General features: G+C 40.8%; 1 protein-coding gene and 2 non-coding genes across 9 annotated transcripts in view; 1 reads left to right on the top strand and 2 right to left on the bottom strand.

Moving 5' to 3' along the window:
• Window positions 1–18002, bottom strand: part of ASH1L (ASH1 like histone lysine methyltransferase) — a 227669-nt gene that overhangs the window by 67929 nt on the left and 141738 nt on the right. For 5 of the 7 annotated variants that reach the window (XM_063604700.1, XM_063604699.1, XM_063604702.1 and 2 more), the window contains one exon: window positions 12631–12810. The exons of the other annotated variants lie outside the window; for them this stretch is intronic. In XM_063604700.1, coding sequence (XP_063460770.1) covers window positions 12631–12810 — 180 coding nt within the window. The remainder of the gene's footprint in view (window positions 1–12630; window positions 12811–18002) is intronic. 7 annotated transcript variants of the gene reach the window in all.
• Window positions 12445–12549, bottom strand: LOC112438718 (small nucleolar RNA U13). Its single transcript, XR_003027094.1, has one exon. It is a non-coding gene; the product is annotated as a small nucleolar RNA U13 (small nucleolar RNA).
• LOC112438306 (U6 spliceosomal RNA) lies at window positions 16280–16383 on the top strand. Its single transcript, XR_003026762.1, has one exon. It is a non-coding gene; the product is annotated as a U6 spliceosomal RNA (small nuclear RNA).

Raw genomic sequence — 18002 nt, 5'->3', positions numbered from 1 at the left:
AATCGCTTGAACCTGGGAGGCAGAGGTTACAGTGAGCCAAGATCGTGCCATTGCACTCCAGTCTGGGTGACAAGAACGAAACTCCGTCTCAAAAAAAAAAAGAGCTGGTGGTGGTGCAAATGCCTCTAATCCCAGCCTTTTGGAGGTTGCAGCTGAAGGATCATTGTGGAAGGATCCCAGGAGTTTCAGACCAGCCTAGGCAATGGAGTGAAACTCCTGTTTCAAAAAAAACCAAAAAAACCCACAAAAGATATTTCAGTACTGTAAAAGCTAAGTAAAGTAGGGAAAAGTACAAACAACTCTGCAGCCAATTATTGCCAGAACTCAAATGTTAACTATGCCATTGACTAACTGTAAAACCCTAGACAAATTACTTAAGTTTCTCTAATTCTCTAAGCCTTAGCTTCTTCAATAATATTAATAATACCTGTTCTCTCACAAGGTTCTTGAATAAATTTATAAGATAACATATATAAACTCATTAGCACAGTAACTGGCACATAATAGGTATGCAAGAAGTATTAACTTTCTTTTTACTTCTTCAGTATTAGCCCAGACTAATATACCTGAAAAAATTCCAAATATATTAGGGAACTAGATGCAAAAATTGAATCCAAGCAATTACCAGAAGAAAACAAAAGTAAATTTCTTACTTGCTTAAAATTTGGGTGTGGGAGAGCTTTTCTAATGACTTGAAATACAGAAGCTTTTTTTGGAGGAAGGCGATCTATTCTGCAGAAGCTGTATCCCCTCTTTCACTTGCTGCTGCAGCCAATAAAGGCCGTTCCTACCATTAAAAAAAAAAAAAAAAAGCCAGGTGTGGTGATGCCATGCCTGTAATCCCAGCTACTCGGGAGGCTGAGGCAGAAGAATCGCTTGAACCTGGAAGGCAGAGGTTGCAGTGAGCCAAGAACGCACCATTGCACTCCAGCCTGGGCAACAAGAACGAAACTCCGTCTCAAAAAAAAAAAAAAAAAAAAGGAAGCAACCTGGGCACGGTGGCTCACACCTACAACCCTAGCACTTTGGCAGGCCAAAGAGGGACTTGACTCAAGAGTTCAAGACTAGCCTGGGCAACATAGAGAGACCCTGTCTCTGAAAAAATAAAAAAATTAGTCCAGTGTGGTGGCATGTACCTGTAGTCCCAGCTACTGGAGGAGGCTGAGGTAAGATGAACACTTGAGTCTAGGAGGTGGAGACTGTAGTGAGCTGGTATTATGCCACTGTACTCTAGTCTGGATGAGAGGTAGACTCTGTCTTTAAAAAAGAAAAAAATCCAGAAGCAATTTAAAAATAAAGGCCAGATATAGTGGCTAACCCCTGTAATCCCAACACTTTGGAAGGACAAGGCAGGAGGATCACTTGAGGCCAGGAGCTCAAGACCAGCTCAGGTAACATGGCAAGACCTCATTGTCTCTACAAAAAATAAAAAAATTAGCTAGATGTGGTGACGATGTGAATGATCTTAAGCAAAGTCAAGACACACATGACGGAATCCACTAAAAGACTCAGGACTAACACCTAGGTTGCAGGAGACAAACTCAATACATGAAACACATCTGTCAGGGTAAACTGGTGGGAAAAAAAAAATCAATTGTATTTCTATACATAGCAATAAACAATCCAAAATTTTAATTTAAAATATCCAATTGGAGGGCTGGGCGTGGTGGCATGCCTGTCATCCCAGCACTTTGGGAGGCTGAGGCAGGCGGATCACGAGGTCAAGAGATCGAGACCATCCTGGCCAACATGGTGAAACTCTTTCTCTACTAAAAACACAAAAATTAGCTGAGTGTGGTGGTGCGTGCCTGTGGTCCCAGCTACTCGGGAGGCTGAGGCAGGAGAATCGCTTGAACCTGGGAAACAGAGGTTGCAGTAAGCTGAGACCGCACCACTGCACGCCAGCCTGGTGACAGAGTGAGACTCCGTCTAAAAAAAAAAAATAATAATAGAATAAAAATAAAAAAATAAAAATAAAAAATCCAATTCCAATTACAACAATTACAATAGCAGTAAATTAAAAAAAAATTCTTGGGAACAAGATTAACAAAAGAAGAATAGCACCTGTACACTAAAAACTATAAAACACTGTTAAAAGTTTTGAGGCCAGGGGCAGTGACTCGTGCCTGTAATCCCAGCACTTTAGGGGGATGAGGGGGGCAGATCACTTGAGGTCAGGAGTTTGAGACCAGCCTGGCCAACATGGTGAAACCCTGTCTCTACTAAAAATATAAAAATTAGCCAGTTGTGTTGGCATGTGCCCATATTCCTAGCTAATCAGGAGGCTGAGGCACGAGAATCACTTGAACCCAAGAGGGGGAAGTTGCAGTGAGCCGAGATGAAGCCGCTGCACTCAAGCCTAGGCGACAGAGTGAGACTCAGTCTCATTAAAACAAACAAACAAAACAACAACAACAAACACTGTTAAAAGTTTTGGTTAAAGATCAAAATAGGTCAGGCATGGTCACTCATCCCTGTAATCTTAGCAATTTGGGAGGCCTAGGTGAGTGAATCACCTGAGGTCAGGAGTTCAAGATCAGCTTGACCAACATGATGAAACCCTGTCTCTACAAAACTACAAAAAATTAGCCGGGCATGGTGGTGTGGGCCTGTAGCCCCATCTGTTTGGGAGGCTGAGGCAGGAGAATCACCTGAACCTGGGAGGTGGAGGTTGCAGTGAGCCGCGATCAGGCCACTGCACTCCAGTCTGGGTGAGAGAGCGATTCTCTGTGTCAAAAAAAAAAAAAAAAAAAAGTCAAAATAAATGGAAAGACATCCCATATTCACAGATATGGTGATGACCAAATACTGTTAAGACAGCAAAACTTGGCCAGGTGCTGTAGCTCACGTCTGTAATCCCAGCGGTTTGGGAGGCCGAGGCGGGTGGATCACTTGAGGTCCGGAGTTTGAGACCAGCCTGGCCAACATGGCAAAACCCTGGATCTACTAAAAATACAAAAAGTAGATGGGCATGGTAGCACATGCCTGTAATCCAAACTACTAGGGAGGCTGAGAGAAGAGAATTGCTTAAACCCAGGGGGCGAAGGTTGCAGTGAGCTAAGATGGTGCCACTGCACTCCAGCCTGGGCGACAGAGTGAGACTCTGTCTCAAAAAAAAAAAAAAAAAAAAAGACGACAAAACTTCCCAAATTGATCTATAGAGTCTGTGAAGATTCCAGTTGCATTTTTTGCTGAAATAGATAAGCTGATCCTAAAAAATCACAGAGAAATGGCAAGGAATCCAGGAATAGCCAAAACAATCTTGAAAAAGAACAAAGTTGAAGGAATCACACTTTCTGATTTCAGGCTTTCTTACAAAACTCCGGTATTTGGCCAGGAGCAGTGGCTCACGCCTATAATCCTAGCACTTTGGGAAGCCAAGAGGGGAGGATTGCTTGAGGCCAAGAGTTCGAGACAGCCTGGGCAACATAATGAGGCCCTGTCTTTACAAAAAATTTAAAAAATAGCTGGGTGTGGTGGTGAATGCCTATAGTCCAGCTACTCGGGAGGCTGAGGAAGGAGGATGGTTTGAGCCTGGGAGAAAGAGGCTGAAGTGAGCTGTTTGTGCCACTATACTCCAGGCTGGGCCTTAGAGTGAGACCCTGTTTCTAAAAAATAAATAAATAAATAAGCTATAGTAATCGACACAGTGTTTGAACAGTAACAATATATTATTACTGGCATAACAATAGTCACGGTCAATAAGCACAAAAGTCAAATAACAAATTGACAAAATATATCTACAATTTATATCACGGACAAAGGCAAATCTAATAGATAAAGAACTCTTAAAAATCGAGGATAGAATTTCCACTGATAGAAAACGGGGAAACACACATGAAAAGACAGTTAAAAGAAAAAGATAATTAAATGGCCTTCAAAGATATAAAAAGATGCTTGACAGTATTACTTACAAAAAAAAGGGGAATTGAACCAGCCTGGCCAACATGGTGAAACCCCATCTCTACTAAGAATACAAAAATTAGCCAGGTGTGGTGGTGCACACCTGTGGTCCCAGCTACTCGGGAGGCTCAGGCAGGAGAATTGCTTGAACCCGGGAGGCAGAGGTTGTAGTGAGCCAAGATTGCGCCACTGCACTCCAGCCTGGGAGACAGAGCGAGACTCTGTCTCAAAAAAAAAAAAGTAAATTGAAATTCCTCACCTATTAGATTAATAAACATATAATCGTTTGATAACATAGGATGGGCTGTGGAAAAGTAAGACAGACTCATAAATTTCTAGGACTACAAAAGGATACAATTCCCATGGAAGCAGAATTTAGCAATATTATATATACAATTACTATTTAACCCAGTAATTCAATTTCTAGGAACTTACCCTGAAGATATACCTCCAAAATATCAAACAATGTGTGGATAAGTTTATTCACTGGGCATTATCTATAGGAGCAAATATTAGAACAACCCTTCCTTACTAGACTGGTTAGATAGACTATGAAGTATCTATATAATCTAATATCATACAGCTATAAAAAATAAAAACATGGTTGTACACAAATGTTCATAGCAGCATTACTTGTGATAGCCAAAAGCAGAAACAACCCAAATGTTCATTAACTGATGAATGGATAAATAAAATGTGGTATACATATGCACAATGGAATATTATTTGGCAAAAAAGACAGGAATTATATATACTACAACATGCATGAAACCTGAAAACAATACGCTAAGTGAAAAAGTCACAAAAAAACACATATTGTATGATACTAAATATCCAGGACTGGTAAAAAAAAAAAAAATTGTATTTATATTACATATATTCCACACATTAAATATCTAAATGGACAGTTGCCTAATGGTGGGGAAATTAGGGAGTGATTGCCTAGTGATGTGGGTTTCTTTCTGGAATAATAACAATGTTTTAAAACTGATTACTGTACACTTAATATCTCAATAAAGGCTTAGGATTGCTCTCAGTTCAGAGTCTTAAAGAAGCAGACTCTCTTTGTTGAAGACTTGAAGAAGCAAGCCACCAACCATGAGTTACACAACTGCAAAGAAATGAGTTTTACCTACATCCATGTGAGTCTGGAATACAGCCCCAGCCTCGGATGGTACCTTGATTCTGGCTTATGAAACTCAGAACAGAGGATCCAACTAAGCCAAGACTAAACTGGAATCTGTGAGATAATAAATGGATGATATTTAAGCTGCTAAATTTGTGATAATTTCTTCAACAGCAATATAAAATTTATACACTTGTGTGTACGCACATTTTTTTCATTCCATGGTACTGAAAGGGGCTAGAAGCATGGCATCATAGCAGTAACAAATACCCTAGTAGAAAAAGCACATGAAAAATTCAGATTTTGACTTCTAAATAATAATCCTCACTAAGAGAAACCAAAGCTCCTTGAGGGAAATAGTTGATTCCAGATGCAGGCCAAAGAAAGAACAAGTCTGATAAACAACAGCAGAAAAGTAAACCAAAACAAAAAACTAAATCCTCACTACTCCAAACAGCAGAAAGCAGGGAAGTGCTCAAAGATAAGTAATCTGAAGACATGTATAAAGGAAACAGGGGCCAGTTTAAGGGGGTCCTGTGGTAAAATCAGGGAATTTTGAGCAGTTTCCTATAAAATGCTAATAGATTATAATATAGTCAATTTTATGCCAAGCATGATAGCTTATGCCTCCTAGCACTTTGGGAGGCTGAGGCAGAAGGACTTCTTGAGCCCAGGAGTTAGAGTCAAGCCTGGGCAACATAGGGAGAACCTGTCTCTGGAGAAAAACAAACAAAACCACCCAAACAAAAAAAGTTCATGAGTCTATAAGGTATTCAAAAAAACAAAACAAAACAAAACAAACAGAGAGTTTACGGAGAAAAAAAAAAGAGAAGCTCATCTTCACCAGAAAATGTCAGCTAAAAATCAAGAAATAATGGAATTAGAAAATTTTCTTTTCTTTCTTTTTTTTTTTGAGACGGAGTCTTGCTCTGTCGCCCAGGCTGGAGTTCAGTGGCGCAATCTCAGCTCACTACAACCTCTGCTTCCTGGGTTCAAGCGATTCTTCTGCCTCAGCCTCCCAAATAGCTGGGACTACAGATTGTATTTCACCAGGCCTGGCTAATTTTTGCATTTTTGGTAGAGATGGGGTTTCACCATGTTGGCCAGGGTGTTCTTGAACTCCTGACCTCAGGTGATCTGCCTCCCACAGTTCTCGGATTACAGGGGTGAGCAACCACACCCAGCAAAAATTGTCATTTTTCAACCATCAATGTAATTATTAACTTAGGGAAAAAACATTAATGGATGATTAAATGTTAGATTAAAAAAGACTGATAGAGAACAAGCCATAGCCTTAAATATCAACCCATGGTTTATGTACCAATTACAATGGGAAAAAATGTAGTATCTTTGCAATGAAAAGATTTGGTGGATACCACCTTCACTAAGTAATCAAAAATGGCACCATCAATGCTGGGACAATAAGTGGGATGCAAAAAGAAGTATAAAGTATCACATATGCAATATTCCTGCCATGATTTTTAAATTTTATTTTTAAGTTTTATTTATTTTTATTTTTGTAGAGACTGGATTTCACTATGTTGCCCAGGCTGGTCTTGAACTCCAGGCCTCAAATGATCCTCCAGCCTCAGCCTCCCAAAATGTTGAGATTACAGGCATAAGCCATCTTTCCCAGGCCTCTGCCAAGATTTTTTTAAACCTAAATCTAATCATGAAGATAGGATCAAAGAAATCCAAAATGAAGGGCATTCTAAAAGACAACAAAAGCCTGAGTTCTTAAAAAATGGTCGATCTTGGGCAGGCGTGGTGGCTCAGACCTGTAATCCCAGCACTTTGGGAAGCTGGGGCGGGCAGATCACTTGAGGTCAGGAGTTTGAGACCAGCCTGGCCAATATGGTGAAACCCCGTCTCTGCTAAAAATACAAAAATTAGCCAGGCATGGTGGTGGGCACCTGTAATCTCAGCTACTCGGGAGGCTGAGGCAGGAGAATTGCTTGAACTCCATCTCGAAAAAAAAAAAAAGTTTATATTATTTTCTCTTTCTTTTTTTGAGACAGGGTTTCAAAAAAAACGCTTTGTCACTTAGGCTGGAGTGTAGTGTCATGAACACAACTCACTGCAGCCTCGGACCCCTGGACTCAAGTGATCTGCTCACTTCAGTCTCACAAGCAGCTGGGACTGCAGCTGTGCGCCACCACACCTGCTGGATTTTTATTTTATTTACTTATTTATTTCTGAGACAGAGTTTTGCTCTGTCACCCAGGCTGGAGTGCAATGGTGCGATCTCGGCTCACTGCAACCTCTGCCTCCGGAGGTCAAAGGATTCTTCTGCCTCAGCCTCCCAAGTAGCTGCGATTACAGGTGCCTGCCACCGTGCCCAGCTAATTTTTGTATTTTTAGCAGAGACAGGGTTGTGTCATGTTGGCCTGACTGGTCTTGAACTCCTGACCTCAAGTAGTCTGCCTGCCTTGGCCTTCCAAAGTGGCCTCAAGAAATCCTCCAGCTCCAGCCGCCTAAAGTGCTGGGATTACAGGCATGAGCAACCGCACCTGGCCCCTTTATTTTTATTCTATTGTATGATATTACAATAGTAGATACATGTCAGTATACATTTGTCGAAACCCATAGAATGTATATCACCAAGAATGATATACAGGATTACAGGCCTGAGCCACTGCGTCTGGCCTGAATTCTTAAATTTTTAGTAGAGACAAGGTCTTGCTATGTTGCCCAGGTTGGTCTTGAACTCCTGGGCTCAAGCAATCCTCCAGCTCCAGCCGCCTAAAGTGATGGGATTACAGGCGTGAGCAATCGCAACTGGCCCCTTTATTTTTATTCTATTGTATGATATTACAATAGTAGATACATGTCAGTATACATTTGTCAAAACCCATAGAATGTATTTCACCAAGAGTGAACCCTAAAGTAACTACGGACTTTGGGTAATAATGGTATATCAATGTAGGTACATGGATCATAACACATGTATCACAATGGTGTGGTGTAACAGTGGGCAGGTTGTGTGTATGAAGAACAGGGTGTATATGAAAACTCTGTACTTTCCACTCAATTTTGCTGTGAAACTGAAACTGCTCTAAACATAAGTTTATTAATGAAACTGCTAACAACAAAATAGCCAGCCCACAATAATATCCTGGCTTCACATCTTTCAAGAATGCATACATGTACTAAACTGATCAATGTTCTTAAAAATGCTTAAAGAATAAACCATTTTCTTCCTACTTATTTCTGTGAGAGGAAGAGCTAGTTCTAACATACATAAAGTGATATTTCAGTCCATTTTCAGGTCAAATCTTTTGTATGACCAGAGACACTTACAAATCACTGATACGGTTGTATAATTTGATGTGAAATCAAATTACATCAAAAGATCAGAATCTTCCATTTTTAAATCTTTAATCAAGAAAAAGCACAAAAGTAAAAAACAGAAGTGTGGTCTTATAATATATATAAATATAAATATGAATATAAATAAATAAATAAATAAATATGTTTTCATCCGTGGTTCCTGGCTCTTAACTCCCATAGTCCCTGTTATAATGTTGGGGCACTTTAAGTCTCAGGAGTGGGCCTCAGGAGATAGAATCTCTCTTTGACCTTCTCCTGTCTTCCTTTCACCTACCTAAGGCAGGACTCTAATCTGATTGTGGGCCAAGAAAACCCTCACTCCAGAGAGGGTCCTGCCCCATACCCTAGAGAAAGGAATGTGACACAGAGAGGCCAAGAAGTCTAGACAGGACATGCTGGGTTTACATCCTCTACATTTTGTTCAATCACATTTCTACATGGCTGTCATTGACGCCTATGAAGCTTCCATAAAAACTCAAAAAGAGGCCGGGCGCTGTGGCTCACTCCTGTAATCCCAGCACTTTGGGAGGCTGAGGTGGGCGGACTGCCTGAGCTCAGGATTTCGCAACCAGACTGGGCAACACGGTGAAACCCCGTCTCTACTAAAATACAAAAAATTGGCCGGGCATGGCGGTGTGTGCCTGTAGTCCCAGCTACTCAGGAGGCTGAGGCAGGAGAACTGCTTGAACCCAGGAGGTGGAGGTTGCAGTGAGCCAAGATCTTGCCACTGCACCCCAGCTTGGGCAACAGAGCACGACTCCGTCACAAAAAAAAAAAAAAAAAATTTAGCTGGGTGTGGTGACAGGTGCCTGTAATCCCAGCTACTCTGGAGGCTGAGGCAGGAGAATCACTTGAACCTAGGAGGCAGAGCCTGCAGTGAGCCAAGATCATACCATTGCACTCCAGCCTGGTTGACAAGAGCGAAACCCCATCTCAAAAAAACCAACAAAACCACAAAAAACAAAACTCAAAAAGAAAGGTTCAGAGAGTTTCTGGATAGCTGAACATGTGGAGGTTCCTGGAGGGTAGTGCGCCCAAGGAGGGAATGAAAGCTCTATGCTCCTTCCCCAGTATATGTCTTCATCTATAGCGTCTGTAATATCCTTTATAACAAACCAGTAAATGGAAGTACATGTTTCCTTGAGTTTTGTGAGCCATTCCAGCAAATTAATCAAACCCAAAGAGGGGGTTGTGGAAACCCCAACTTGAAGCTGGTTGGTCAGAAGTTCTAGAGAGCCAGAGTTGTGACTGGTCTAAAGGGAGGGTGGCAGTCTTGGGAACTGAGCACCCAACCTATAGGATCTGACCCTATATCCAGGAAAACAGTGACAGAATTGAATTGAGGACACCCAGCTGCTGCCTATTGCTTGGTGTATGGGAAAACCCTCATACCTTTGGTTACAGAAGTCTTCTGTGTTTTTTTTTTTTTTAATTTTATTGAAAAAAATGTTTTTTTTAAAACCAGCAGTTTGCTCTTACAGACTTCTTTGTTGATGATTATTGTGATGTGACAGCAGAGGAAAAACACAGTCTGAGAGGTTTTCCCTAAGCAAGAAATAAAACTTGAATTTTATTTAGCAGAAAAGTTGATAATTATATTTCTGCTCTATTTAGCAGACTCTGTTCCAAAATTATGACTGAATTAGATGTGTCCCAAAGTGTATTTCTACTTTCTCATTTCTACTGACAGAATGTTGATTTTTTTTTTCCTTAACAGCTATTAACACCTAGAGTAATGACCATTATTTCCGCAACCTGTCTTATGGCTAAAGTGTGGCTATGCAATTTAAATTCTAGCCAATTTATATAAATGCGGGTTTGAAATTTTCTTACAAAGAAGGAGCATGGGCCAGGCACGGTGGCTCACGCCTGTAATCCTAGCACTCTGGGAGGCAGAGGAGGGCGGATCACCTGAGGTCAGGAATTCAAGACCAGTCTGGCCAACATGGTGAAAGCCCATATCTACTAAAATTACAAACAATTAGCTGGGCACGGTGGTGGGTGCCTGTAATCCCAGCTACTTGGGAGGCTGAGGCAGGAGAATCGCTTGAACCCAGAAGGCAGAGGTTGCAGTGAGCCGAGATCGTGCCATTGCACTCCAGCCTGGGCAACAAGAGTGAAACTCCATCCCAACAAACAAACAAACAAACCAGAAAACAAAAAACAAAGAAGGAGCATGCTTTTCCTCCTCTTTTCTGTCTGTAACAAACATCAAATGGCTGGACTCTAGTAACTATCTTGGAACATGAGGGAATCTTAGGAATGCATAATTAGTGCTGAGATAGAAGGGAGAAAAAGGAGCCTAGGTCCCTGAAGACATTGTGAAGGTACCATTATGAACTTTGAACTACATACTTCACAACTTCTCTTAAATTAAAAAAAATAGTTAAGTGCCTATCTTTTTAAAGTCTTGGTTATTTGAGATGATTTATTATTATAATTAGCTAAACTTAAGCTTCATTAGTAAAATGTTTTCATGACCTAAGAAGCACGTTCAGAGTATAAAAATTTTGTGATATCTACCTCAGTGACAAATCAATAAAAATCTTTTAAATGCAAAATAAAGTGGTATGGTTTACATGTCAATTACTTTAACACCACCAAATGAGACGTACCTCTAAAATCTAAGGTTTCCTCTTTCAATCTTATTCTTCTCTTTGTCTAAATTCAGATATTCATGACTTTTTGACAGAAACTGTGAGGTGAGAGTTTTTGCCACTAGTAATTCATTCCATTTATTTTCCACCCTGCTGCTGGAGTTATCTTAAACAAACCTATACCTTTCACATCCATCCCCCAAACTCATTTTTTATTTCCTATAGCAAAATAGCATTAAAAAAATTTCTTTTTTTTTTGAGATGGAGTTTCGCTCTTGCTGCCCAGGCTGGAGTCAATGGCGTGATCTCGGCTCACTGCAACCTCCGCCTCCCAGGTTCAAGCGACTCTCCTGCCTCAGCCTCCCAAGTAGCTGGGATTACAGGCATGTGCCACCACACTCGGCTAATTTTGTATTTTTAGTAGAAACGGGGTTTCTCCATGTTGGTCAGGCTGGTCTCAAACTCCCAACCTCAGGTGATCCACCCGCCCTGGCCTCCCAAAGTGTTGGGATTATAGGTGTGAGCCACCACTCCCATCCAAAACCAAATATCTTCAAGTTAACTAAATATCTCAAAGTCCATGGTTATATGTTCCTTATCATATAATGCTTATTTACCACAGGGCCACTACATTTCAGAAGCCCTAAACTTTCAAGTTGTTTTGATATATGAAAAATCTTTGTATCCTTTTTACATGCTGTTCTGACTGGAATATCCTTCTCCATCTGGTAAACTACTACCATACCTCTAAATCCTAACTCAACCAGAAAATATTTCTTAATTGATGATAATTTGCTATCCCTTTGATGCTTTAAAAATTCTCAATTAGAGTGCTTATTAAATTGTACTCTGCCAAGATAATATAAAGTTCTTAAAAGCAAGGCAAATATTTTATTCATCTGACAAAGCTCATGGAACACAGCATCCAATCAGTGAAAAATGAAGTCACCAATATAAAAAATGAAGTCACCAATATCATTTTAGTTACACAGAGCCATTTATTGCTTAAGTTAATAAGAAAAGCATCATTAGGGCCAGGCACGGTGGTTCACGCCTGTAATCCCAGCACTTTGGGAGGCCGAGGCAGGTGGATCACGAGATCAGGAGATCTAGACCATCCTGGCTAACATGGTGAAACCCCGTCTCTACTAAAAATACACAAAATTAGCTGGGCGTGGTGGCGGGCCCTGTAGTCCCAGCTACTCGGGAGGCTGAGGTAGGAGAATGGCGTGAACCCCGGAGGCAGAGTTTGCAGTGAGCCAAGATCGCACCACTGCACTCCAGCCTGGGCGACAGGGCGAGACTCCGTCTCAAAAAAAAAAAAAAAAACAAAACAAGAAAAGAAAAGCATCATTAGAATCTCAATCTAGAAAGGCAGAGAGAAGATAACGATCAGAAAGACAATTAGTCTCATACAACATAAGACAGTACAGTAGTACAGTGAACACTGATATTTGTGCATATTACTTTTGTACTGATTTCCCCCCACATCAGAAAGGGTAATGTATTGACCTTGACACAAAGTTTGAGGGAGGCGTACCTCATACATGAGCGCAAAAACACAATCATCACGCTTATGAAACACAAAAGAATCTATATTGTTTTTTGATAGTCAAAGTATTTTTCCAAATGTGGAAGAAAAAGGGATGTTAGCTAATAGGTACTACTACTTACTCTGTAGTTTTGTAAACGTCAGAATACAGCCCTGCTTTCTGATACTTCTTCTTTGGGGGACGTGGGGGCTTCTTTTCCCTTGGGATGAGAGAAAGCACAGGCTGCAAGGTACTTTCAGGTTCAGAAGGTTTAGCTGGGGTTTCAGAAGGACTGGGAATCTCAACTGGTGCTTCATTAAAGCTAGAAAGAGAAGTTTAAAGATAATTTTATTGTGAAAAAAAAGTTTTCCTACAAATAATTGTCTACTTAAAAAAAAAACCATAGCAATTAAAAAAAGAGGTATGGGGACTTCCTTATCTGGCCATGTTTAAATAACTGGTACCAGACTTCTCCTGACAAGAAGTAATAGAAATATGGTAGTCTACTAGATACTTAGAGAAAATTTTATTTTATTTTATTTTTTGAGTCGGAATCTTTCTCTGTCACCCAGGCTGGAGTGCAGGGGCACAATCTTGGCTCAAGGCAACCTCCGCTTTCTGGGTTCAAGCAATTCTCCTGCCTCAGCCTCCTGAGTAGCTGATATTACAGGGGCATGCCACCAGTTTTGTATTTTTAGTAGAGACGGGGTTTTGCCATGTTGGCTAGGCTGGTCTTCAACTCTTGACCTCAAGTAATCCACCTGCCTCGGCCTCCCAAGTGCTGGATTATAGGCATGAGCCACCGTGCCCGGCATGAGAAAATTTTAAAAGACAATTATTATCAGATACTGGACAACAGTTAATGCAGCACTGTTATCCCTGAGAAATCTGAAAAAAATGCGGTGAGTCACACAACCACCTTGCCTTTCTTTTATCTTTTTTTGTTTTTTGAGATGGAGTCTCGCTCTGTTGCCCAGGCTGGAGTGCAGTGGCATGATCTCATCTCACTGCAACTTCTGCTTCCTGGGTTCAAGCGATTCTCCTGCCTCAGCCTCCTGAACAGCTGGGATTACAGGCGCCTGTAACCACATCTGGATAATTTTTGTATTTTTAGTAGAGACGGTTTTTAGTTTCATCATGTTGGCCAGGCTGGTCTCAAACTCCTAACATCAGGTAATCCACCCACCCAAAGTGCTGGGATTACAGGCATGAGCCACTGTGCCCAGCCCCACCTTGCCTTGCCTTTCCTTCCTTTCCTTCCTTCCCTCCCACCCACGTTCCCTCCTTCCTTCCTTTTCTTTTCTTTCCTTTTCCTTTCTTTTTTTTTTTTTTTCTTTTTTGAGACAGAGTCTTGCTCTGTCTCCCAGGCTGGAGTGCAGTGGTGTGATCTGGGCTCACTGCAACCTCCACCTCCTGGGTTCAAGAGATTCTGCTACCTCAGCCTCCTGAGTAGCTGGGATTCCAGGCATGTGCCACCACACCCAGCTTATTTTTTTTTGTATTTTTAGTACAGACAGGGTTTCACCATGCTGTCCAGGATGGTCTTGAACTCCTGATCTCAGGTGATCTGCCCACCTCAGCTTCCCAAAGTGTTGGGATTACAGGCGTGAGCCATCACGCCCAGCCTCCACCTTGCCTTTCTAAGAATGACTGTGGTGCAGAAGTAGAAACCAAGCAGAGAATGGCCAAACTGATGAGCTGAAAAGGGATATATCAGAGTACAGAGGGACTGAGATAGCTGGAATTTGTGGAAATGAGTATCAGAATGGAAAAAGCTATGGAGAATTATAAATCTAGAAATCTAACTATGGGTGTCTCTTTTAGTATACTGCTAAACACTACGTTGTGCATGTGAAGGGTGAAATTCCATATGGCTGAACAAGGAACTACCAGAAAACTGTAACCTGAGCAATTCACACAACTCACACATGATGGCAGATACTCATTCCATTAGGCAAAGTAGAAAGACATTGTTCAACAATAGGGGACATTAAACAGCAAGCCCAGAGGGTAACGTTATCCACTGTTAGAGGGCTTAATTATCCTGAAAGAAAGGCTAGCCTTCACTGGTGGGGCGCAGTGGCTCACGCCTGTAATCCCAGCACTTTGGGAGGCCGAGACAGGCGGATCACCTGAGGTCGGGAGTTCAAGACCAGCCTGACCAACATGGAGAAACCCCGTCTCTACTAAAAATACAAAATTAGGTGGGTGTGGTGGTGCAAGCCTGTAGTCCCAGCTACTCGGGAGGCTGAGGCAGGGGAATCGCTTGAACCTGGGAGGCGGAGGTTGTGGTGAGCCCAGATAGCGCCATTGCACTCCAGCCTGGGTGACAAGAGCAAAACTCCGTCTCAAAAAAAAAAAAAAGACTAGCCTTAGCTAAGTTTAAAAACAATATGAGAATCCAAACTGATCCATAAGTAACTTAACTGCTTACCAAAATAAAATTGAATATTTGTAAAGGAAACCAACAAAAACCAGACATACAATAATGCGACATCACAATGTCTTGCATCCAATAATAAATTCCTACATATGCCAAAATGCAGGAAAATGTGACCCAGGGGAAAAAATCATTCAGTAGAAACAGCAACAGAAATAGAAATCACAAAGATAGAAAAGAAAATAACTTTAAAATACTACTCTACAAGCATAAATCAGGAATTTAGAAGAAAATACAAAGATAATGAGGAGAGGAAGAGAAGACTTAACAACAACAAAAGGAATATTGAGAATTGATAAATACGAAATCTGAAATGAAAAACTGGAGAGTACTTAACAGCAAATAAGGCACTGGAGATCAGTGAACTTGAAGACAGCAATAGAAACAACACAAACTGATAGAGATTAAAGATAAGAATAAATTATGTAAAGAATATAATGCTAACAGAATCTTAGAATCCCGGGAAAGGAGAAAACTTACTACTAAAACAACTGGACACTTGTAAAGGAAAACAACAAAAACCAGATATACAATGATGTAACATTCACAAAATAAAAAATTCACAATGAAAAAAATTGAGAATTATGGCTAAAAAGTTTCCCAAAATGATAAAAAGCATAACCTCAGAGTTAGAAGAAAGTAAGCAAACCATAGGCAGGATAAATAAAACAAGGTCTAGTATATCCTAATAAACTTGTTAAAAACTACTGATGAAGAAAACAAAAGAAGCTAAAGAGGCTGGGCGCAGTGGCTCACGCCTGTAATCCCAGCACTTTGGGAGGCCGAGGTGGGTGGATCACGAGGTCAGGAGATTGTGACCATCCTGGCTAACACGGCAAAACCCCGACTCTACTAAAAATAAAAAAGAAATTAGCCAGGCGTGGTGGTGGGTGCCTGTAGTCCCAGCTACTCGGGAGGCTGAGGCAGGAGAATGGTGTGAACCCGAGAGCTTGCAGTGAGCTGAGACCGCACCACTGCACTCCAGCCTGGGAGGGCAAATAAATAAATAAATTAATTAATTAATTAAATAAACAAAAAAGCAGCAGCTAAAGAGAAAACACACGTTATAAAAAGGGGCCGAGCACAGTGGCTCATGCCTATAATCCCAGCACTTTGTGTGGCCGACGCAGGAGGATTGCTTGAGCCCAGGAGTTCAAGACCAGCCTGGGCAACATAGCAAGACCCGTTTCTTAAAAAAAAATAAAAAATAAAAAAGTTTAGATCTCATATCCAAAACAGTGCAAACCAGAAGACAATGTAATGACATCAAACAGTGTTAAAAGGAGAGGCAAAGGGGAAGCTTCTCAAAATAGAAATCAAAATCAAACAAAAACATTAAAAAAAAAAAGATGTGCTTGATTCAGCAGCACATATACTAAAATTGGAACAATACAGAGATGAGCATGGCCCTGGTGCAAGAATGATATGCAAACTTGTGAAGTGTTCCATATTTTTAAACAAAGCATTTTACTTAAAAAATAATACAGGTGATTCTTGTTCCACACAAAAATCGAACAGATGCATATCTACCTCTCATTTTACTAAGTACAACTAAAAACTCTGGAAATTGTCTATAAAATAAACATAAGCAAATGTACTGGCAATGACCAGGCAGGAAGTTTCCCAGATATTTGATTTGCCTCATATGTACAGGTTAAATTGTATAAAGTTTCCTTATTATTAAGGACAAGGCAAACATATGCTTTCATCATATATGTTCAGTATCATAACAGAGGTCCTAGCCAGTGCAAAAAGGCCAGAAAAAGAAAACAATATTGAAAAGGAAGAATTACAAACTATCTCTACTCACACATTGTGTGATTGTCTATATAAAAACACCCAAAGACTCTACAAAAGAGAAAGTACTACAATTAGTGAAATACACAACAATGTTGCAGAATCCAAGGTCAAATTCAACTGTATTTGTATGTTCTATCAATGAGAAAACTGAAATCAAAATTAAACAATGCTACTTAAACAGTAGAAAAGTAGCCAGGCAGGGTGACTCACTCCTATAATCCCAACACTGTGGGAGGATGAGGCGGGCGGATCACCTAAGGTCAGGAGTTTGAGACCAGCCTGGTGAACATGGTGAAACCCCGTCTCTACTTAAAATACAAAATACAAAAATTAGCTGGGTGTGGTAGCACACACCTGTAGTCCCAGCTTCTCAGGAAGCTGAGGCAGGAGAATCGCTTGAACCCAGGAGGTGGAGGTTGAATTGAGCCAAGATGGTTCCATCTTGGCTGGGCAACAGAATGAGACTCCATCTCAAAAAAAAAAAAACTCCAGCCTGGGCAACAGAATGAGACTCCATCTCAAAAAAACACAAAAAAACAAAAAAACAAAAAAACAAGAAAAGCATTAAATGCTTAGATATAAATCAAAATAATACAGAAATATAATTTCTTTATAAATGTATAAATAAAGTACAAATTTAAAAGAAAACCAAAATATAAATCTAACCAAATACATGCAGTACATAAGAGTATAAACAAAACAATGAATTTTTTTAAAAAAAGGCCAGGTGTGGTGGCCAGCACTTTGGGAGGCCGAAGTAGGTGGATCACTTGAGGTCAGGAGTTTGAGACCAGCCTGGCCAACATGGTGAAACTCCATCTCTACTAAAATATAAAAATTAGCCAGGTATGGTGCCAGGCACCTGTAACCTCAGCTACTCGGGAGGCTGAGGCAGGAGAATCACTTGAGCCCGGGAGGTGGAGGATGCAGTGAGCCAAGATCGCACTACTGCACTTTAGCCTAGGTGACAGAGCAAGGCTCCATTAAAAAAAAACAAAAAACAAAAAACAAAGATAACCTAAAATAAATGCAGTGACATACCATGTCCATGGGTGTCCATGGAATTAAACACTGAATGTCATTAAGATGGCAATTTCTGTCCAGGCTTGGCAGCTTTCACCTGTAATCCCAGCACTTTGGGAGGCTGAGGCAGGAGGATCACTTGAGCCCAGAGGTTGGAGACCAACCGAGGCAACATAGTCAGACCCCATCTTTGCAAAAAATTTTAAAAAACTAGCCAGGTGTGATGGCTTACACTTGTAGTCCCAGCTACT

Source organism: Pan paniscus, chromosome 1 (assembly GCF_029289425.2).
Source record: "Pan paniscus chromosome 1, NHGRI_mPanPan1-v2.0_pri, whole genome shotgun sequence".
Taxonomy (NCBI): Eukaryota; Metazoa; Chordata; class Mammalia; order Primates; family Hominidae; genus Pan; species Pan paniscus.
This window is presented reverse-complemented; position numbering and strand designations above follow the sequence as displayed.